The sequence below is a fragment of the Opisthorchis viverrini genome (genome assembly GCF_000715545.1).
Source record: "Opisthorchis viverrini unplaced genomic scaffold opera_v5_480, whole genome shotgun sequence".
Lineage (NCBI taxonomy): Eukaryota > Metazoa > Platyhelminthes > Trematoda > Opisthorchiida > Opisthorchiidae > Opisthorchis > Opisthorchis viverrini.
Genome location: NW_008752138.1, coordinates 91840 through 116558, shown reverse-complemented (window position 1 = coordinate 116558; position 24719 = coordinate 91840). Strand labels below are relative to the sequence as shown.

General features: G+C 44.9%; 1 protein-coding gene across 1 annotated transcript in view; it reads left to right on the top strand.

The window, feature by feature from the left end:
• Positions 1-4404: 4404 nt before the first annotated feature.
• Positions 4405-24719, top strand: part of T265_11311 (hypothetical protein) — a gene marked incomplete at both ends in the record, with an annotated part of 109084 nt that continues 88769 nt past the window's right edge. The window contains one exon of the mRNA XM_009177935.1: positions 4405-5489. Within this exon, the coding sequence (XP_009176199.1) occupies positions 4595-5489 (895 nt within the window). The remainder of the gene's footprint in view (positions 5490-24719) is intronic.

Sequence of the window (24719 nt, the reverse complement as noted above, 5' to 3'; positions counted from 1 at the left end):
ATCTGAGAAGAACAGATGAACAGGTCAGGTTGGAGCCCCAGCCTGATTGAAACGGCGGTGAGGAAACTTTCTGGAAGCCTACTTTTAGGAGCCCGAGTAGAACAGAAGGAAAAATGGTTATCCATTAAAAAATTTCTGAGTTTGAACTAAAGAACCCGTTGGAATCAAAGTTGCACGATACAACTTGACGATGGTAAAGTACGACCTAATTTGCTGACTTACGTCATCCGCCTGATTATCAGTCGGGCGCTCACATACATTGTGTTCAAGTGAATAGTATCCACTTAAAACATGTTGGTATTCTGCATGCTATCGACCGACATTTCCCAATAGTATCTGGACCCGTTCAAACAACTAGTTCGAAAATCGATTGCTTCTGATTGCCCTCCTGTTGGTCGATACGCAGTACGTGGTAGTGAACGCACAGTTAGTGTAGACAAAAACCCTGCACTTATCTGCTCAACTTCGTTGTCCAAATATCAGGAATTACTCCCACACATGATCATCCTCAACAACTGTGAACCTTGTTCGTGCTGTACAGTGGTTATGGTCGCCACTAAAGATGATCCGGGAAGGTAGGTGTTGATTGCCAAGTTTTGATTCCGATTGGTCTATTTATGATGGGCCATGCGAGGCGAGTCCTGAGTAGACCAATCAGAACAGAGAAAAAACTACTAAATGAAGTTAATCAACAAATCAGTTGTATGCGAGCAACGTAGAGGACAACGGATCAAGAAACGTAAAGGAAGTTGTATATCCAATGATTAAACAACCTCAATGGATATAAGAAGCGCCCCAAAAGGTGTAGAAACGTAGCGAGGCAAGCTGGAACTACCCATCCAACCATAAGCAAATATAGTTTCTTTGATGCATGAGGTGACGTCTGCATTCCAGACTTGACGAGCAGACCAACGGGCACCTGAACGTACTAGAGCTAGCAGCAACTAGTCTTAATGTAAAGATGAGCACTTAGGACATCCAGATTCGTCATCGCCACCGAGACTACATGCGGTGAGGCGGACATTGGTAAAGCACTTGAGTCCCTAACCATCTTTTACAAAGGCAGATAACGCACTCACTTTTGGTAAGTGCAGGCAAATGGGTTACATGCCTCCACTGTTATCTGAATATTCAGTAGACCGATTTACCTAATCCGCTGAAGGCCTTCCGTGAACTTGTTACCCAAGGGAGATTGTACTTTTAATGGAAAGTAACAAATGACACTTATCACATGATCTGCTCAGTCGTGCCGATTCGGATTACGGAAAAGTATCACTCAGATGAACTCTCTCTCATTTGGGGATAAATTCCAAGTAAGAAACGAAATGTGTGTGATGCTTACTGGTCTAATGAACTGAGTTCAACCACGTAAATTGCAAATTCAAGGGAAGGAATTAAAACTTCAAGACAAGAAATCAACAACTAAACAGCGGCAGAGCCAATTAGGATACTGCTATGCATGATCCATTGATTAGTCCACCGTATAGAACAAAAGAATAGTTTAGCTTCTCGATGCCTAACTGCCATGCCACCCGAACGAAGGAATTAAAACTTCAAGATAAGGAATAAACAAGTAAACAGCGGGAGAGCCAACCACGGTACTGCTATGAATGATTCATTGATTAGTTCACCATGTAGAACAAAAAATCGTTCCGCTGCAACGCGCTTTCGGTGTCTAGCTGCCATGCCACCCGTGGTAAGCACGAAGGCTGGGATACTGCCAGGTTGCCTAACCCTAGACAGGGGAAGTCGATAGGCAGAGGTCGGGTTCGAACCATGGATCTCCTAATCAGTAAATTCACGCCCCTCCTACATACACAGGACACTCATAAAGTAGAGAAATCAGTGGGACCGTGTCTGCATTCGGACCAGTCGAACTGCATCAGATCGGACCGGCTGAATAGTACTCAAGCGTCATTCATGAGTTAGAAGTGTTCATCAAACGACTACCCTAGACAGAACAAAGTACACTTGCTAGCTCAGTGCACTGGTGACGCGTAGATCACATGATCGAACTGCGAAATCGATTAGTCGCTGGTACATATGCATCACGACAACGAACTTATATCAATGTCAGTGGAAGTTATGTAGTCATGCAGGGTTAATAACTGCTCGACCATATCAGCTTCCAGAATGACAATCGGATCAGAAATGACCCTGGATTTTGACGTTATTCCCTAACATACGTTCATCATGAATAGCCAGATAGAGGTGGAAGAATAAGACGGCTTGTGCTAGTCGATGTCATTCCGAACAGTCCTGCCCATCGCAGTACACTTGACACACACACAAAAATCAATATTAGCAATTTATCATATTTCAAACTCGATCTGGATGGCAAACGGTCTGCGACCGGGTCACGTGCACGAGGGTGAAGGCAACAACCAACTCAAATGCTTCTATGAAACAAGCCTCAGACTAAGTCGCGTGATCAATAAACTTTCCAGCTGAGTTAAAAAATGACATCTAGCACTTGTTGTAATGATTTTCAAGGTTGAAGGAATGTCCATTTGATGGGTAAATTTGGTTCTATGCGGGGTTCGAAACAAACGTGCATTGATGGCTAACGGCTTGATGTACTTAAAAACATATGTAAGGCTTCCTCCGGGTGACAAGGAATAACCTACTGGTTTCCACACCGGGTACCCAACGTCAGCCACTCATTCGAGGTGAGGTACTATTAATTCTACACTCTAATAAAACTAAGTTCAAGACTGAAAGACAACCGAGACAAAACCAAGAGGTACAATGTGATATGCCAATTCGACTGCAACAACTGCGACAAATTCCACGTTGGACGAACCGGGAAAAAGCATGCACACGAATAAAGGAACACAACGCGGCCGTCAGGAAGCACAGCCATACACAAAAACCAAGAAAATTCATCGACGAATTTTCAGCAACCTTACAAGTAGTGCATTACGACTCTACTGATTGTTCTTTTCCAAAACGACTTGAGAGCCACTCATAGAAAAGCCTTAGGTTGCAGCCACGTCACGTGAGATCTAAGAGCTCAACGTTTCTTCAACGTTTCTTATTGGGAATTCATTGCTCGGAAATGGATCATACAATGCGCCTAAGAAAAGTGTTGCTCGTCGGTTGGACCTTCTGGAACCACCCCAACCATTTTTAAGCAAGCTTTTGGCACCACAAGTGTGTGTGAATCTGGTAGGCTTGCTCAAATCAATGAGTCACGTGTTCGCCATCGATTCATCCAGACGGTAGGTCGACTCAGTGAATGACAAGCGGATAAAGTCTGATAATCATGCCTAGGAAACGAATACTGACGCATGATTTAGAAAGATCTCCATGTGAATTCCCGCAAGTTAACTATCATGCCGTGCAAACAGAAACTCAAAAAGAGTGTTTCTTGATATTTCAGAGGATTCTTGACTCCGAATTTGCCGTGTTCGTCTCCCAGACAACCAGTTTCACATAAAATTTCAAACCTAAGAATTTGGAGTGTTCCTCTTGGAATTTCGGGACTGGTTGTACAATATCATTCCCCGAGACTCAGGCATCCCCTGAAGAGAACCAGTTTTCCTTTCCTGAGGACATTTGCAGTGTTTATTCTGAAGGACAAAGCAACTATCAGAAAATTAAGCGAATGACACTTATGGGAAGAGCCCCAATCCCAAGTAACTGGAGAAATAAAAAAATCATTGTGTCATTTGTGCCATACTTTTGGGAAAGATGTAGACGGTTACAGCATTGCGGGACTCCCCAGAAGCAAACACCATCAGGTAAGCAAAAATAGCCTCAAGCATACTTCAATATGCCTCAATGCAAGAAGGGTAACTGGCACAATTTTTCAGATCCGTAATCCTTCGACTTTTTTATCCATGTCATTCAAAACGGTGAATGTATTGTCCAACATTTTAATGCTGTTTGAAAAAGATAAGTGAAATGCATCATTTTGTGAGACGTATCCAATTTAGCTATGGTGTTGTGAATTGTTATGTCAGCTATTCTGGTGACACCCTAGACCAGAGTTTCGGCTGTTTTACAAAGATATTAGCAACCTAGGCTGCAGTTTCCGTAGTATTATTCTCCCTGCAAAATAATGGTGCTCGAAACTTTCCCGTGGTTCATTGGAATTGCAAACTTGCCACGAACTCAGTCAGGCCCATTCACTTGTTCCAACTACCTATCTATCATTCACACCCATGAAAAGCCAGTGCGAAAAATCCGCGTATATTTGCCTGCCACGAGCGCACCGCTAGCTGTGATATAGCTACCAACGCTGACCAATCAGCAACGCGAAAACATTTCACTGCCTCTCATGCTTGCGATTGGCTAAAGCCGTTAAATCGATCTCGGCATTTCGCTAAGCCGCTAGGTGGCCGCGGTCCATAACTGAAATCCAACCAATGGGCAATGCACATAACAAAGGCGAATAGGATTGCGCTGTGTGCCCTGTTACCGATGCACTGACCTGTGACAAGGCGTCCGCGGTGCGTCGGTACCGAAGCTTGAATCCACAAGGTATTTCAGAGCGTGTGAATGCCTACGACATCCCGTTCAACGCTGGATTACTCTTTTGAGGCAGCAGTGGACTAATGTTGCGTTGATCAGCGTGTGGTTAACACAATCCATGTCCAACCGGCTGACTCGTATGTGTTCATTATTAGCCCCAGTCACTCTGTTGTTAGCTTTAGCGATCACTCCTGTCTCAGCAAACTCAAAAGCATACGATAAAATATGTATGCCTTCCAACAGCCCGGAATTACCACCAAGAGTGTACCCAATACCGCTGGTGAGAAAAACGTTCGATCAGATTGTGGAGGCCACTAGTCGGGTGAACAAAAGACGCCGCCAGTATGCGATGTTACAACCCAAAGGAAAGAATTATCGATATGTGCAGGAAATTTTACTGGGTCTTCAGTTGGATGCTTTAGGTGACGAAACGTTGGCTGAAGTTCTACCAGCTATTGATATAGCCCTGGATACGATCCAGGAATCGTCTGCCTACAGTGGGATTACTTTTACAACAGTGCCTATCCTTCATATGACTTCCGTTGGTTGTGATTCGCTAGCCGTGTTATCGAAGTTCGACAATAGGGAAATTCACGTGTTATTCGGGCCGCTGAATGACTTCAGCATTGCAAATGTAGCCCGATTCAGTAGTTCCGTGTACAAAATCCCGATCGTCACTCCTGCTGGCTTTGCCCATCAGCTGAAGGATAAGTATGAATATGAGATGCTCACTCGAGTTTTTCTCACCTATTCCGACCTGGCATGGGTCATTAATGCGACCCTGAGACAGTTTGGTTGGACCCCGGAATCTCTGACACCGATCGGAATCTATGGGGCACGGAATCAACGAAGCCTTTCGAGTGGTGGACATAATCCTCTGCTTGGTGTCTTTCAAATGCAGAGTCTGCAAAACTTTTTGGTGAAGGAGGGTTTCAAGATGTTCCAGGTTGTCACAGAAGAGTATGAACAGGCAGTGGAACAATATTTGAAACGATTACCGAAAAATGTTCGAAGTGAGTTTGTATACGAACTGGTTGTATTTTGCTGGAAGTGTTCGAGCTGTCTGGTACTCTCTTCACCCAGGTTCTGATAGCAGAAGATTTGACACAAAACTTTTTGAAAAGATGTTATTTGGCTCAATGGTAACTTGTTTATTTAACGCACCTGAACAAAGCGAGGACTAAATTGGAGAATCCAGGACCAGTCTATTTGTGAACTATGCCATCTTTTCGAGATGGAAGTCCTATTGACTCTCATCGCTATTATCGCTCAAACTCAGCGAGGATTGCAATAAAGGGACCAGATGCTCTCCAGTGTGAAAAGTATTCTGATCAATATCTAGCGCATTTGCTCAGCAATTAGGTGAGATTTTATTGTTTGCTATTCAGAATTATTCAACCGAAAGAGCATCACTGCAATGTAGAAATGTGCTTTTGGCGGGACGGACATTTGAAGGATAGAATGAATGAGTCAAGCGCACCAAGGTTGTTGCAGCTGCCGACTGGACAGACACTCAGCTCAGATTTGCGAGTAACGGTTGACTGGGTGATAGAATTCATTCTGACAATTTTCTGGATGGCTGGAAAGTGGTTTCATCGCTCAGTTGCGTGTCTGGCACCCCTGAAAGACTGGTTGGTTGCGTATTTGGGTCGATTGAAATCCTGAGTAAGCTGGTACAAAATATATACCCTGTCCGGTGGCTTTAATTAATCTTCCGAACGGTAGTGATGGAGGGTGCTTTGCCTGTTATTGATCGCTACAGCAATCTGCGCAATTGAGCTGTGTTTGTTTTCAATCGATGCACTCGGATCAAGATATGCTACGGAAAATTACCGCAATCGTTTGAATCACGCGCCCCGTAACGGTTGAAACCTTGCACGTGATAAGGAGATACATCCTGTCAGAAAAATGAGGAACGTTAGTAAACGATGGGTAAGAAAGGGCACTCTAATCGTCCCTCGAATGTTTTCTAATGGGTCCATGTCGCGGAATATGCGACAGTCACAAATACGGTTAAGGGTACTGAATTGTTACATGTGCATTCCGTAATAAGTAATTAAGTCCTCCAATAATGCCGAATGCTATTACACTATGCGCTGGGAAGCCTTTCGAGTGGTGGACATAATCCTCTGCTTGGTGTCTTTCAAATGCAGAGTCTGCAAAACTTTTTGGTGAAGGAGGGTTTCAAGATGTTCCAGGTTGTCACAGAAGAGTATGAACAGGCAGTGGAACAATATTTGAAACGATTACCGAAAAATGTTCGAAGTGAGTTTGTATACGAACTGGTTGTATTTTGCTGGAAGTGTTCGAGCTGTCTGGTACTCTCTTCACCCAGGTTCTGATAGCAGAAGATTTGACACAAAACTTTTTGAAAAGATGTTATTTGGCTCAATGGTAACTTGTTTATTTAACGCACCTGAACAAAGCGAGGACTAAATTGGAGAATCCAGGACCAGTCTATTTGTGAACTATGCCATCTTTTCGAGATGGAAGTCCTATTGACTCTCATCGCTATTATCGCTCAAACTCAGCGAGGATTGCAATAAAGGGACCAGATGCTCTCCAGTGTGAAAAGTATTCTGATCAATATCTAGCGCATTTGCTCAGCAATTAGGTGAGATTTTATTGTTTGCTATTCAGAATTATTCAACCGAAAGAGCATCACTGCAATGTAGAAATGTGCTTTTGGCGGGACGGACATTTGAAGGATAGAATGAATGAGTCAAGCGCACCAAGGTTGTTGCAGCTGCCGACTGGACAGACACTCAGCTCAGATTTGCGAGTAACGGTTGACTGGGTGATAGAATTCATTCTGACAATTTTCTGGATGGCTGGAAAGTGGTTTCATCGCTCAGTTGCGTGTCTGGCACCCCTGAAAGACTGGTTGGTTGCGTATTTGGGTCGATTGAAATCCTGAGTAAGCTGGTACAAAATATATACCCTGTCCGGTGGCTTTAATTAATCTTCCGAACGGTAGTGATGGAGGGTGCTTTGCCTGTTATTGATCGCTACAGCAATCTGCGCAATTGAGCTGTGTTTGTTTTCAATCGATGCACTCGGATCAAGATATGCTACGGAAAATTACCGCAATCGTTTGAATCACGCGCCCCGTAACGGTTGAAACCTTGCACGTGATAAGGAGATACATCCTGTCAGAAAAATGAGGAACGTTAGTAAACGATGGGTAAGAAAGGGCACTCTAATCGTCCCTCGAATGTTTTCTAATGGGTCCATGTCGCGGAATATGCGACAGTCACAAATACGGTTAAGGGTACTGAATTGTTGCATGTGCATTCCGTAATAAGTAATTAGGCCCTCCAATAATACCGAATGTTAGTATACTGTGTGCTGAACTGGGCTCGAAATAACTGAGTGGCCAAGGCGCCAGCTTACGGATCGGAAGGTCCTTGGTTCCCAATCAACCTCGGTATCTTGACTGCTCCTGTGTGGCCCTCCAATAATACCGAATGCTAGTATACTGTGTGCTGAACTGGGCTCGAAATAACTGAGTGGCCAAGGCGCCAGCTTACGGATCGGAAGGTCCTTGGTTCCCAACCAACCTCGGTATCTTGACTGCTCCTGTGTAGGCTTGGACAGCCTGGCACTATCCCAGTCCCGTTCCGTTGGAATGGCAGCTAGGCACCCAAAGGTTGCTGCGGTTGAACGATTGTTGATTTGTGTGTTAAACCGTGGAATAATGAGGACACAAAGCGGCGAACTGCAACTAACGTCTTTGTGAAGTAAGACGTTAAACTAAATGTTGCAGACTAGCAGAACTCGAATCCGTAGGAAGAGGGAAGAAATAGTAATAGTGTTAGTAATGACAATAACGCTTCGTGTCTCTAAGTCGTTCACAGTTTTGCGCTTCAGTAACCTTCTTAAAAAGTCAGTTTGGTTTGGGCTGACATCAGTTCTGAAAACCTCTCGAATTTAGCTAGAAAGGCGTCCAGTTTTGGGTGGGAGGAATCGTTCATCTTCCTTCTGTCCTGTAGATTAGAATCTTGAGTCAAGGTGGCGAGCTTCAATTGAAGGCGCCTCATCTACCCGATGTCTCCCTTCCCATCTCTATGCAGACAAAAAGCTCGATGCCCCTCTGACTAATCTCGTTAACGATACCACCCACTGCCAATCTTGCTGGGTAGATCATCGATGAACTAAACCATGGCATCTAGAACCACCGTACAGCATGCTTGTACATGTTTTACACATGTTTCTTGTTTTGCTATGTAAATAATGCTCTGCTTGTATCAGTTGTACCCCAACACTTGGCGCAAGAGCAAACTAACCAAATTCTCGCGCTACGTGTCGTCAAGATTATTGTCATGCGACTGCTTTCTTCTACGGCGGTGAGGAAACGATGAAACGCTCGAAAAGTGGTACTCTTGCTTATATTCCCGAAGCTTACCCTCCCCCATCGTGTAGCTTTCATGATTTGTCCTTGTGGCTTTTTCAAACAAGTCTCGTTCCCGGAAATAACCTTTCCAAAACATCCTGTGCAAGCTATCCTGTTGCGAATCACTAGAATCTGGAAACTTTGATCCATTCCGCTCAACCTCAGAAACTTGCACTCCCAACCTGATGAGCTGCTGACCTGTTGAAGGATGGAATGACAAACAGGACATCCACCAAAGACCAAATTAAAGTGGCCTTGAGTACGATGGTGAACAGGCACACGTTGAAGCTCATCTTGTTTGGCTCGACCCCGTCTATGTAGAAAGATGACCACACTACTATATGTTGTGGGACTTTTATACACCACCCCTGATTCTTCCGGAAAGAAAATCGTTAAGCTGTAGCACCCTTTCGGTGCCTAGCTGCCATGCTATCAGAAGGAGGCACAAGGGCTGGGATACTGTCAGGTTGCCCAAGCTTAGACAGGAGAAGTCGAGAGGGGACACTTATAACGAGGTTGCTTTGGGTTCCCACAAAAGTAACGTGTTCGTTGTGTAGCGGCAGAAACTGTTGTTTCGGAAATAACAATGGGTAAAGGAGTAGACACAGAACAAGTAACGGGTTGTCCGTATACATATGATTGTGACTGTTTTTGTGCAATTTCGAGAGCTCGTGCGGTTTCGCGGGCTTTGTCAAGGTCCAATTCATGCCACGTTAGCAGTTCCTCCCGAATGGTATTCGACTGCAGTCCGATTATCAGGGCATCCCGAACTGCTTCGTTTGTATGCTCCACAGCAGATACTGCTTTGAATTCACAGTCTATAGCAAGCGATTTCAGTTTTTGAACGAATTGGTCGACATCTCAAAAACCGTAGGTCGGAGAATATGATCCACTTCGTTTCTATTAGACGAATAAATTGTTGCGAGAGTCGAGTAGTTCCAGGACGAGATTAGAAAGGAGACAGAATAGAAGGACGTAATGTACTCTTTAATCGTCTAATAACGGTGGTATATGAGCTGGAAATATGGAGTATTACGAGTTAATGGTCTATACAAAGGTATGGTTTATATAGTCATGACAGAACCTTCCAGTCAGTAAATTCGCACTCCAACCACTTGGGCCATCCCACCATCCCGCTCATCAGATTCCTCTAAAGTGAGATGAAATCCAGTGGCAGGAGCAGCGAGTCACAGTTTGATTGTGCTTAGCAGATAAATGTGATAAACGCATCCAGGGCTTTTGGTAGGACCAAGTGAAACCTGTTGAGGTTCGGTACGATATTCGTTCGCGTTTTCCTAATTGGCTAGCTAGGTTAGTAACCACGTCTCTTCTCCACACACGTACATGCCCACTGTGTTTGTCTCTAGTGACCAAGGCAGAATAATGCCTCGCCGATGCTGCCTGTCCTCTCCATCTAATCGCAACAGAAGCTTGAAAGATACGACAAATCGTCGTGTGTGCTAAGAAGCGATGACATAACACTTCAATTAACGACTATTTTGTAGGGTGAGCAGAGCAACTGCAAACCAGAGTCTATCAGCACACTACCCGATGTGTTTGGGAGAGAATTAGGGGATAAAACGACGTAGTTTTAGTTTATATCAGTTTTGTGTTGGGTACACTACTGTCAGGTGGACATGGATAGAGTTTTGGCTCATTGTTCACTGATAAATTGACAAGTGAGTGGTGGTCACACCAAGTGGCCAACAGTTTGGTCGCTGACAAGCCAACAAAAATAGGTACCAGCTTATACGCGCTGATTTTCAAAATGAACTAATGTAGGTGTGCCAAATGGAATAAAACTGCCTGATTTTCCCTGCTTAGATTCGCTTCACAGCCGCTTGGCGGTGAGTGTTTCGTTTCAAGTCTAGAAAAAAACCACACCGAAATCATTAGTTGATGCTATCTCCATCACATGGTGGTTTGTAATCCCGCAACTGTTCTGTGACTGCTTCATTTGTTCTTCAACACATGCGTACCGTTTTGCTTTCCTGAAAAACTCCGTCCCGCCAACAGTGTAACAATTCTAGAATCGTGGGTTCTGCCATATCAGGCGCCACCGTTTTAGTCCCAGTTATGACATGAAGGGAAGACTGTTTGTGTGCCCGATTTTTACCGCATCCGAATAGTGATTGGTTAGAAGAAAGGCGAAATGCTTTCCAGTCGTCGCTGAAGTTGAATAAAAACAAATGGGCTAGCCGGAAAGACGGAAAGAGCACAAGAATGGACTATCCATGCACCCAAGTATCCGACTTGAAATGAACACAAAGGCTATGCTAACCATTACGGTACGGAGAGTGGTTTGATACGATCACATCTCAGACCATCTGACGTACTCAAAAAATGTGAGAATGCAGTGGCTTTCTAAATTTTGCCAATATCCGCACCACCCAAAAGAGTCATTTTTCTGAAGTCGCATTAAGGGTGTTTCCCATCAGCCGCTTTTTTTGGGGGGTAAAATTCACCTCCAAGAAAAGACACCAACAAGAAAAGTAGGCTAACCTTTTTTTCACTGCAATCTTTCTTCAAAGGACATAATTTTGATAACATTCATACATAGAAATACTTGTATAGAATCCAGATCGTGATAGGTCAACTATTTGCTGCTGAAGTACGTGACACATGAAAGCAGCTGGACAAGACCTCAACTGAACGGTCTTTTAGTTATAAAGTAGCTTATCGTCACAATCTATTTTCTGGTCAAAATATCTCACCTCGAACGTCTTGGTTGTACAAAAAATCGTTTTTCACCCTTCATGAGAAAAAGAAAATTTCCCTCTGTAAGATACCGCTTATAAGGCTGATGAAAAATCATTTTCAGCAACCCACTATTGGTCCAGACCCTCTTGGGGATCATCACGTAGGCTCAGTCCTAGGGTTTTTCCCAACTTTGTTTCTCCTTGAGATTACAGGCAAGGTGCGTAGCGCGTCCGAATGTTGAGTCTCAGTAAGAACAAAGGCCTTCACGAGACTGAGCTTTTCGAGATCGGATCGAATCCTGGTTCGAATGTCTGTGCAAATGCCAGCTGTTGATTTGGTGATTATGAGGTCTTTCATGGCCATTCAGATGAATATTTTCGACTTCTCCTCAGTAGTCAGCTGATTATCTGGATAGATCAACAGTCGGATCAAATTAAGTTCCATGCCTTCAGTAGATTTACCCCGCTGCGCAAGCGGACCAGCCGGCACGAAATCCGCAATGCGAAAGCACTAAACTGCGATGAATCCCCTTGAGGACGAAATTGCTGTGGTGGTTGTGCTTTTCGGAATACTACCACCCGACCTCTGCCTCTCGACTTCCCCTGTCTAGGCTTGGGCAACCTGGCAGTATCCCAGCCCTCGTGGTTCCGTCGGGTGGCATGGCAGTTAGGCACCGAGTGTCACAGCTGAACGATTTTTTTTCGATATTTCAGATGCTGTCTTTGCGTTCGGTTTACATGGTGCCTGTTTTAGCTGTTGTGGGTGCAGCTTTTTATTGTCCCTCTTTTTTTCAAAATTCTTTGGCCGCCACCATTTTTCACCGGGAGCAAATTAGACCACGGAAATGCTTGTGAGCCCTCGGTGACGGGCAACCTTTCGCCTGGAATGCAGGGCATGTAAAGACGTGGATCGCTTCTTTGACCCATTTTTGATGGTTGCGGGATTTGTTGAGCTTTTCTGTACGTCGCTCTCATTCGTATGGTTCATATTCTGTGGTCAGTGGGAAACATTAGATTCGAAGTTCGATCATCAGCAGCTCGTATACTTGGGATTTGAACTCCAGGCATCACCAATGCTCCATCGGTGCTCACATCCTGTGGCCACCATCCTGGAACTAGCCAAAAAGTGCTCAGAAGGCTTCGAGCGTCCGTGACGCTAGCCGACTGGAAAGTCCTAACTTGCGGGTCAGTCGATCGATACAATTATGTCAGGTTCATTTTTGGAAAAACCCAACCACATCACAAGCGTTAGCATATTCGACAGTCTGATCTACTCTCGCTGACGAAAGATTATATGACTAGCGCCGAAAACACAATTGAATTTCATCAAAACGTTCTTTTGCTAACTGTGCTCATTCGGTTTGAGCAATAAGTGAGTACTGTTCGTGGCCTAAAAACAGGTTCAACGAAACGAATCGGGGCTAAGCGAGAAAAAGAATACCGAATTATTGGTCATTATTTTCACCACCTTTGGTCTCAGTACATTGTGTAACAAAGCCTTCGTTTGGTTTAAGACTTCCGTGAGAACATTAGAAATCACGGTCGTCCTATGCTTCACGTAGAGCATGATTCGGTCAACTGAGAGCGCGATGTAGTCTGACAGACTACTCACATGTGAAAGATTCAACCTCCGTTGCTAGGCTAAGTTTCTAGGTCTCAGGTGACCTCAGATAGACCACAACAACACACGGATGGCCGTTGTTCAACAAAGCCTCAATTTCTCGGTCTTGTTTTCCACTTTAGCTCTGTAAGATAAAGTGACTTGTCCAGATTAGCAGAAATGCATTTTCTGTGAAGCTTTTACTTTGGAGTGGATGATAACTTTCATAGGTAAATTCTACTAAACTTTTGTCTCAACCCTTGAACAAAGCCACACTGACACACTAAAGGGCATGTGCACGTACAATCCTGAGTCATTTGGTGCACTGGACCGCTTTTCACCATAAACTCTCGATGGATCTGCCATTTTCGTAGTTTATTCGTCAATGGTGCCCACCTGACTTCTGAGCGCACTCATTCCTGTGTTTGTGGAAATGAAGTTGTACCTAAAGGAAGGTAACAGAATCATTATCGTTTAGACCTCCCATCTTCTAAGGATAGCGCCCATCAACGCCCACTGTAGTTGACCGTATATTCTGGAGGAGGCAGCTGCGAACCGATGTTGGTAGCGTTATTTATGTGTTAGTGATCGAAGATGCAAAGCTCTCGAGTATGATTGGCAGNGTTTTTGAACGAACTGGTCGACATCTTGACCAGGTTCATGTTGGTATGTGGCTAAAAGATGGCGTGCATACACGATATTTTTCGGGCGGACGTAAAGTTTTTCCAGCAAGCTGATCGCAGAATCGTAGTCGCTACATTCTGCAATGAAGTCATACACTGTATGGTCGATGTGACGAATGAGAGTTTCCAATATATTGAGACCTTTAGGTTCGATTGAGTTAATGTGAGCTTTGAAAGTACGGAACCAATGAGTCCATCCTTTTATGCCGTCTGATGAGTGAGGATCAGCATCAAAAACCGTAGGTCGGAGAATATGATCCACTTCGTTTCTATTAGACGAATAAATTGTTGCGAGAGTCGAGTAGTTCCAGGACGAGATTAGGTGGTATGATTAGGTGGTATATGAGCTGGAAATATGGAGTATTACGAGTTAATGGTCTATACAAAGGTATGGTTTATATAGTCATGACAGAACCTTCCAGTCAGTAAATTCGCACTCCAACCACTTGGGCCATCCCACCATCCCGCTCATCAGATTCCTCTAAAGTGAGATGAAATCCAGTGGCAGGAGCAGCGAGTCACAGTTTGATTGTGCTTAGCAGATAAATGTGATAAACGCATCCAGGGCTTTTGGTAGGACCAAGTGAAACCTGTTGAGGTTCGGTACGATATTCGTTCGCGTTTTCCTAATTGGCTAGCTAGGTTAGTAACCACGTCTCTTCTCCACACACGTACATGCCCACTGTGTTTGTCTGTAGTGACCAAGGCAGAATAATGCATCGACGCCGCCGATGCTGTCTGTCCTCTCCATCTGATCGCAACAGAAGCTTGAAAGATACGACAAATCGTCGTGTGTGCTAAGAAGCGATGACATAACACTTCAATTAACGACTATTTTGTAGGGTGAGCAGAGCAACTGCAAACCAGAGTCTATCAGCACACTACCCGATGTGTTTGGGAGAGAATTAGGGGATAAAACGACGTAGTTTTAGTTTATATCAGTTTTGTGTTGGGTACACTACTGTCAGGTGGACATGGATAAAGTTTTGGCCCATTGTTCACTGATAAATTGACAAGTGAGTGGTGGTCACACCAAGTGGCCAACAGTTTGGTCGCTGACAAACCAACAGAAATAGGTACCAGCTTATACGCGCTGATTTTCAAAATGAACTAATGTAGGTGTGCCAAATGGAATAAAACTGCGTGATTTTCCCTGCTTAGATTCGCTTCACAGCCGCTTGGCGGTGAGTGTTTCGTTTCAAGTCTAGAAAAAAACCACACCGAAATCATTAGTTGATGCTATCTCCACCACATTGTGGTTTGTTATCCCGCAACTGTTCTGTGACTGCTTCATTTGTTTTTCAACGCATGCGTACCGTTTTGCTTTCCTGAGGAACTCCGTCCCGCCAACAGTGTAACAATTCTAGAATCGTGGGTTCTGCCATATCAGGCGCCACCGTTTTAGTCCCAGTTATGACATGAAGGGAAGACTGTTTGTGTGCCCGATTTTTACCGCATCCGAATAGTGATTGGTTAGAAGAAAGGCGAAATGCTTTCCAGTCGTCGCTGAAGTTGAATAAAAACAAATGGGCTAGCCGGAAAGACGGAAAGAGCACAAGAATGGACTATCCATGCACCCAAGTATCCGACTTGAAATGAACACAAAGGCTATGCTAACCACTACGGTACGGAGAGTGGTTTGATACGATCACATCTCAGACCATCTGACGTACTCAAAAAATGTGAGAATGCAGTGGCTTTCTAAATTTTGCCAATATCCGCACCACCCAAAAGAGTCATTTTTCTGAAGTCGCATTAAGGGTGTTTCCCATCAGCCGCTTTTTTGGGGGGGTAAAATTCACCTCCAAGAAAAGACACCAACAAGAAAAGTAGGCTAACCTTTTTTTCACTGCAATCTTTCTTCAAAGGACATAATTTTGATAACATTCATACATAGAAATACTTGTATAGAATCCAGATCGTGATAGGTCAACTATTTGCTGCTGAAGTACGTGACACATGAAAGCAGCTGGACAAGACCTCAACTGAACGGTCTTTTAGTTATAAAGTAGCTTATCGTCACAATCTATTTTCTGGTCAAAATATCTCACCTCGAACGTCTTGGTTGTACAAAAAATCGTTTTTCACCCTTCATGAGAAAAAGAAAATTTCCCTCTGTAAGATACCGCTTATAAGGCTGATGGAAAATCATTTTCAGCAACCCACTATTGGTCCAGACCCTCTTGGGGATCATCACGTAGGCTCAGTCCTAGGGTTTTTCCCAACTTTGTTTCTCCTTGAGATTACAGGCAAGGTGCGTAGCGTGTCCGAATGTTGAGTCCCAGTAAGAACAAAGGCCTTCACGAGACTGAGCTTTTCGAGATCGGACCGAATCCTGGTTCGAATGTCTGTGCAAATGCCAGCTGTTGATTTGGTGATTATGAGGTCCTTCATGGTCATCCAGATAATTATTTTCGACTTTTCCTCAGTAGTCAGCTGATTATCTGGATAAATCAACATTGGGATCAAATTAAGTTCCATGCCTTCAGTAAATTTACCCCGCTGCACAAGCAGATCAGCCGGCACGAAATCCGCAATGCGAAAGCACTAAACTGCGATGAATCCCCTTGAGGACGAAATTGCTCTGGTGGTTGTGCTTCTCGGAATCCTACCACCCGACCTCTGCCTCTCGACTTCGCCTGTCTAGGCTTGGGCAACCTGGCAGTATCCCAGCCCTCGTGGTTCCGTCGGGTGGCATGGCAGTTAGGCACCGAGTGTCACAGCTGAACGATTTTTTTTCGATATTTCAGATGCTGTCTTTGCGTTCGGTTTACATGGTGCCTGTTTTAGCTGTTGTGGGTGCAGCTTTTTATTGTCCCTCTTTTTTTCAAAGTTCTTTGGCCGCCACAATTTTTCACCGGGAGCAAATTAGACCACGGAAATGCTTGTGAGCCCTCGGTGACGGGCATCCTTTCGCCTGGAATGCAGGGAATGTAAAGATGTGGATCGCTTCTTTGACCCATTTTTGATGGTTGCGGGATTTGTTGAGCTTTTCTGTACGTCGCTCTCATTTGTATGGTTCATATTCTGTGGTCAGTGGGAAACATTAGATTCGAAGTTCGATCATCAGCAGCTCGTATACTTGGGATTTGAACTCCAGGCATCACCAATGCTCCATCGGTGCTCACATCCTGTGGCCACCATCCTGGAACTAGCCAAAAAGTGCTCAGAAGGCTTCGAGCGTCCGTGACGCTAGCCGACTGGAAAGTCCTAACTTGCGGGTCAGTCGATCGATACAATTATGTCAGGTTCATTTTTGGAAAAACCCAACCACATCACAAGCGTTAGCATATTCGACAGTCTGATCTACTCTCGCTGACGAAAGATTATATGACTAGCGCCGAAAACACAATTGAATTTCATCAAAACGTTCTTTTGCTAACTGTGCTCATTCGGTTTGAGCAATAAGTGAGTACTGTCCGTGGCCTAAAAACAGGTTCAACGAAACGAATCGGGGCTAAGCGAGAAAAAGAATACCGAATTATTGGTCATTATTTTCACCACCTTTGGTCTCAGTACATTGTGTAACAAAGCCTTCGTTTGGTTTAAGACTTCCGTGAGAACATTAGAAATCACGGTCGTCCTATGCTTCACGTAGAGCGTGATTCGGTCAACTGAGAGCGCGATGTAGTCTGACAGACTACTCACATGTGAAAGATTCAACCTCCGTTGCTAGGCTAAGTTTCTAGGTCTCAGGTGACCTCAGATAGACCACAACAACACACGGATGGCCGTTGTTCAACAAAGCCTCAATTTCTCGGTCTTGTTTTCCACTTTAGCTCTGTAAGATAAAGTGACTTGTCCAGATTAGCAGAAATGCATTTTCTGTGAAGCTTTTACTTTGGAGTGGATGGTAACTTTCATAGGTAAATTCGACTAAACTTTTGTCTCAACCCTTGAACAAAGCCACACTGACACACTAAAGGGCATGTGCACGTACAATCTTGAGTCATTTGGTGCACTGGACCGCTTTTCACCATAAACTCTCGATGGATCTGCCATTTTCGTAGTTTATTCGTCAGTGGTGCCCACCTGACTTCTGAGCGCACTCATTCCTGTGTTTGTGGAAATGAAGTTGTACCTAAAGGAAGGTAACAGAATCATTATCGTTTAGACCTCCCATCTTCTAAGGATAGCGCCCATCAACGCCCACTGTAGTTGACCGTATATTCTGGAGGAGGCAGCTGCGAACCGATGTTGGTAGCGTTATTTATGTGTTAGTGATCGAAGATGCAAAGCTCTCGAGTATGATTGGCAGGCTGGAATAAAACTACTTTCCCAGTACACTACACAGGAGTACCAGCCCCGGTTTTCCTATCTATGCTTCATGACTCAATAGCATCGGTATTTTGATAGGTGCTACCACTGCTGAATTTATTTTTCTCTGGGACACGCTGAGCACTTTTCAGCGTTGTACATCCTTGATGGTCTAACGTAGCAGTCCAGTAAACTTAAGTACGTTCGGGGTGACAGCAGCTTACCCAAGTAGATATTCTATCCGACTGAAACGACGAAGGATTTTGAAACTCGGTGGTGTACCGACGCTACCGACGAATACGATCCCGCGGTAGGTCGAAAGTAGCTGGCTGAGGTGAGCACTGTTTTCCCGTTTCCCTCCACCTACTTGTCCACTTGAGCAAAATTGGCCCAACCCGCTACAATCTTTGCCTGTTGTAACAGAATACTTCCAACAGTTTTCCGACTGCAACCAGCTAGCGCCGGGACAAAACAGGCAACCGAACCGTTAAGAAATGGGCTTGTGCATGTTTGTTCATACGTTCTGTCTCGGAACTGTCGGATTCATGGCTGTTACAAATTTGTAATCGAATGATGTTGCACCACACCAGCTCATCAAGCTCAATGCTTAGAGTTTTCCCAGTTTTTGTACGCGATAATTCGATTATTGGATTTATGTCAACTATTCGTTGCAACAGTATGGGGGAGTTTTTGCGCAACCTACTTGCTCGACAATTTTTTCTGCCTTAACAACTGATCCAGAAACGGCATTTACTTTGATCCGGAATAGAAAACCCTATTTTGCAGGATGAAAATGGGGCTTTTCAACCCTACTGGAACTGAAGGTCAAGCGGTCTGCCACGTGACTCCGTCTAGCTGTTGAGTAACGGGTTCATGAGATGGAGTGCCACATACGTGCAACTGGGGGCGAGATGGACCAAGTGGTTAGAGCACAAAGTTACTGACCGGAAGGTCAGGGGTTCGAACCCGACCTCTGCCTCTCGACTTCCCCTGTCCAGGCTTGGGCAACCTGACAGTATCCCAACCCTCGTGCATGACCTAAAGGATGTTAAAAGCTGGGTCACACTTCTTGGCACTCATCGTTTAGTACTGAATGAAGTGTGACAAACCAATCCAGTGTTGCATTCTTGGAGACTGAATCATGTTCATCGATCCTGACGGGTGTGTTAGTGAAGTGAGTGATTACCATCTGCGACTGAAGAAAGATAGCTCAGTGGTTGAGGCACCAGTTTACTGACCGGCCCCACCGTGATTTCAACCCAACCTCCGCATCTCGATTTCCCCTGTGTAGGCTTGGGCAACCTGACAGTATCCCAGCTGCTGTGTCTGCTTCCGTTTACATGGTACTGAAAAGATGCTACATCTGAACAAGGGAAGATGGACGCCCTGAGGTATTCGGAAGGTGTCGCAGGTGCCACAGTTTGCATAAGCTGACACGGTCGTGAAAGGTGCTTAAAGTGAGCAAGTTATGCAGCCCACAACTGAGTTATTCTCAGCATTTGATTGGCCACTGTCAACTGAAAACAGGCTGCCCGCCACACTGGATTCACTGTAGGTCAATTTTACTGTTATGCGTTATTCTCAGCATTTGATTGGCCACTGTCGACGGAAAACAGGTTGCCCGCCACACTGGATTCACTGTATGGGCTGTAATACAGGACATATTTTACAAGTAGATGCCAGCCATGCCTAATAACCCTATCGGCTTTTTTCGTTTCACCTACGCCTTTAGCAAGTCCGTTTTCTTCTTGCAAAAGAGACTCTATTTTTGAGTGAATTACTTGCTTTGGTAATACTGGAATACCAACTTGATAAAACCAAAAGGTTGATTGGTGGGTCTCTGAGTGATTTCCCCTTTGCATTCTGCCGATAGTATTTCCACTGCCGAAATGCCAGTCTCCGTGTTTTTCGGGTCACGTGTTAGTTAGGTGTTGTTCAAAGCCTGCCGTAGGTGGAAGATTTGGACCCTTGGTTGTCCGTTTCCATCAACTGAAATTTCACATTTTCTATGGTACTTTTGTATTTGGCAGTTGCAGTTACATCGCAAACGTCACAACCTTTTCCAAGGCACTGTTGATTTTACCGTGTGGTCGGCCTCTAGATAGCTGACTGGTTCGTCGATTTGTTTATTTGTCTGTGAACTGCCATGCACACAATTTATTCGATCTGTGTGAGCTACGCTTCCCCGACGTCATCTCGGTTTGACGATCCATTTCTCAGAAGCCCGAACATCAGGTCGCTGTTAGTGGCTAGGTGGTCTGCGAGCTAAGTATGCAGAACGTAAAATAATTTTGATTATTGTATAGTAGAGGGAACATTTTGTGCGGATGGTCACGTGCGTTGTTTGATATACTCCCAAAACTCCTTTAGGCCAGGTCAGAATTTGAGTTTCATATTAAGTCAGGTTTGGTGAAAGCCGTGCACGAAAAATGTGCTCAGGTTGCAACTATCCATGGTGCTATTGATAGCATTTCGCACCTCTCGGGTACACCATTCGTGTCGAATTGAGTTCAAACTAGTATACGTGTTCTACATAGTACTGGGTCCACTGCCCCAGATATAAGGTTGTCCGAGAAATACGGAAAGACTTAGGTGTTCTAGTGGCGTCTTGTGAACACAATTACACACACGGACACACATAAAAGTCGTTACCTTGCCGACATAGGTGTAACTATGTTTTTGGCTTGGTGCACCTGAAATTTCTTCTCTCCTGTTAACTACTATAAACTCTCTCTCCATGTCGCCAGCTTGTATTCTGTCACGTGCTCACCGGATGTGAAAAACAATCGATCGACCGGATCAGTTTGTAGAGCATGAATTTCAATACATTCATACTGCAGCTCACATACAAGTACACCATGCGATGGACATCTTGTCCAGGACTTCCAGAGCCTCAAGTATCCCAAATACTCACGAAAACCGACATATCCCAACCACAAATTCTAAGGGAATAGCTGGTGCCGTCTCGCATCATTCTTTGAGATAATCCATTAGTACGAGTATGCGCGTGTCCGCCCATGGGTCTCATAAAATCCGTTTAGACCATCAACGATTTTCTTCGTTTTGGGGTGAGTAGCAAAGTTTGATCATGAGATGGCTCAAGTGGTTAGAGCGCGAATTGACTGACCGGAAGTTTCTTGGTTCGAACCCAACCTCTGCTTCTCGACTTGCCCTGTCTAGGCTTGAGCAAACTGGCAGTATCCCAGCCCTCGTGCTTACTTAGGGTAGAATGGTAGCTAGGCCCCGGAAGGGTGCTACATCTGAGAGATTTTTTTAAATTTTTTGATCACGTCTTGGTGCCAATATGGGCACCAGTAGCATGTTCTGGATCTTCATGTAACCGTCCCACCGTCTCAGGTCGACGGGATAGGTGGTCCAGACTCCCATGGGTCTCATAAAATCCGTTTAGACCATCAACGATTTTCTTCGTTTTGGGGTGAGTAGCAAAGTTTGATCATGAGATGGCTCAAGTGGTTAGAGCGCGAATTGACTGACCGGACGTTTCGTGGTTCGAACCCAACCCCTGCTTCTCGACTTGCCCTGTCTAGGCTTGAGCAACCTGGCAGTATCCCAGCCCTCGTGCTTACTTAGGGTAGAATGGTAGCTAGGCACCGGAAGGGTGCTATGTCTGAGAGATTTTTTAAAAATTTTTGATCACGTATTGGTGCCAATATGGGCACCAGTAGCATGTTCTGGATCTTCATGTAACCGTCCCACCGTCTCAGGTCGACGGGATAAGTTGGTCCATACTCTACTTGCACCAGGTTGTCAGCTGACTCTAGTGTTTTCGGGCAGGTCCTTTTCTCAAAGCATCGATTTATGGGTTAATTAGTAAAACGGTTCATCATTTTTCGTGATTCAATGCTCACAACTGGTGAAAGGAAGAAGGCCTTTGCTGTGGAGTTATTTATCAGAGACGCAAAGCAGATTTACGAGAAAACATACTACTCGCATGCCTCCCCCCATCAGTAGTATCACCGTTACACGGGTACACAATGCTGAAGACAGGAGCGAAGCACAAAGACTGAGAGCAGATACGCATTACAGATCTAACTGGGCCACCAATATCTGAAACACGCCAGCTGCTGTTTTTGTGTACTTTTGTGCCTCGCTCTCTCGTCGTGGGACGAACACAGACTGTACGAAATAAAATAAGATGCTTGACTTTTCTCTCTGTTGAGCCTGGTTCGAACAAATTGCAAAATTATGTAATTGCTCACTGATGCTCAAAATCATTATGGGCGAGGATTCGTGACAGGAATTTTATCAACCTGAACCGCAGGTGCCTAGGTCTTGAAGCACACAATTTTGAGGTTTGATTGCACGAGGGTCCATGCTGGAAAGCAAAGTCCCCATCCCAGTAAAAAAATTGCTCAGCTGTAGCACCCTTTCGGTGCCTAACCGCCATGCCACCCGAAGGAACCACGAGGGCTGGGATATTGCCAGGTTGCCTAAGCCTAGACAGGGGAAGTCGAGAGGCAGAGGTCGGGCTCGAACCCTTGACCTTCCGGTCAGTAAATCCGCACTCTAACCACTTGGTCCATCTTGTCCCCCACCATCCCAGTAACTGAAAGGCGAATGCACTACCATTGGGCTGTCACAAGCACTATTTTCAGGAACATTGTTTACCCTTCACAGTGGGCCAATCAGCTCGTTCGCGTCGGGTCAGAAGCAGAACTCTGGTGGTATGGACACAACAAAATTCTCTTGTTCTCTTGGGAAATGACAGACCGCATAACCTGCAGCTAATTGACCTCGAGTGCTTTTTTCGGAATCAATAGGTAGATGTGAAGTGCAACTAAGCTGTCAAAATGAATTGTGCGTACTTTAGACGCACAGCTTGAGTCACTATTTTTATTTCTTTCAGCTTAGAATGACTAACAAGGAGTCACAAATTGCAGTAACTCAGTATTCCCACTGAAGTAAGAATGCATCTACCCAGCTACAACCTCCAGCGTTCGCTGTGGCACACCATGGCTTTTGACTCAACTGATTGGTTGATCAACATGGGACCACACCCCTTTTCTGCACACTGGGGTTTGATATCGATCACGGGACAAACCGAACAGTTGACTGCACTGATGTCTCAATTACACATATAAGATGAAGTTGGTTTTACAATACACACACACATTCAAGATATTCGTAGAAAAATCTAATAGCTGTTCGTGCGCGCTCACGAACGTGTTCTTCCTTAAGTTGTTCTTTTTTAGTCTTGGCTGTCGAGCATTCAGAGGTCAAGGATTTTCACTTTTCTCCTGTTTTCACTGCACTGTATTCCACATTTTCAGTGTTCACCCACTCTCTTCACATAAAGCCAAACTGGTAGCGAATCAATAACGGGTATCAGCTTGAAAGGGCAATCAGAGATACTGACCTTAAAGGGGCTTTCAATGTGTTGGACTATCGGTAGGTCGGGTGAATCCGTTGGTAATTGATCAGATGGCGCTCGCCAATTAACTTACGGACATTCTATGGCAATTCGAGGCGAGACCGTCAGTGCGCTGTTGAAAGCGTGCGGCGATGTGAATTGTGTTGTTGATTAAACGTTTCCAAGCCAGTTACCATGCTCGACAAACAGATCAATAGCACCTGATCACCCACCGGAAATTAGTTTTCACTGTATTACGTTTGCCGGATGAAAGAATGAGTCAGTCACGTGACACTGCGTCACGAAGCCCCAGAAGAGAAGTTGCGAGGTAAAGCGGTTAGTAGCGATGTAGTTAGATTGCCCGCAGCATGAATTTTTGTGTACGCTCGTTCGGTTGCACAAAACTGTGGTGGACGGATCGGTTGAGTTGATATGTGACTAATTTTGATGGAGTGGGATTCATAAACTACTTCGGAATGAGACCAGTGCCCATCTGTTCTGTCAATGCAACCGCAGGAGATACAGCTGATACATGACGTGTGAATTCGAGTGCTCGCCAGGCAAACTGTGGTGTTGGATAGCAGAACAGATGGACATGCATAGCTTCGGGGGTGCCCCCGTTCGTTACGTAACACTATTAGATATATTATCACCTTCTGACCGGCAAGCCCACATCAACAAAACAGCCGCTACATGTGTTGAGTTAAGTGTAGTTGAGTAGTATGTTGTGGTCGCGTCTTCAACTCAAACAAGCCGCGGTGGAATCAAGCTTTGGTTGAATACCAATCGTTCACTTTTGTGAGCCTTACCAATTATGGACTGATGATGCCTCGTACAGAGCATTGAGATGTGTCTGCAGATTTCTCTCCTGATGGTTCTTCCGAAAGCTAAAAGCCGCAAATTTCGGAACAAAAGCTGTGGATAGGCAGGTACCCTTGATAAGCTGAAAAAGTGCTGGTTATTTGAGCCGAGTCACTTGGCTAACCTGTGATTAATATGTTGTTGGCAATTTCCAATGTAATTGATATTTATTTCGACTAGTGGCAGTTGCACAATTTATCAGCTTCACGGTTCTATTGCGACATCAAGGAGCGAGATGGCCCAAGTGGTTAGAGCGCGAACGTCCGTGATTCGAACCTGAGCTCTGCCTGTAGACTTCACCTGTCTAGCCTTGGACAACCTGGCAGTAGCCCGGCCCTCGTGCAACCTTTGGGTGGCATGGCAGTTAGGCACCGAAAGG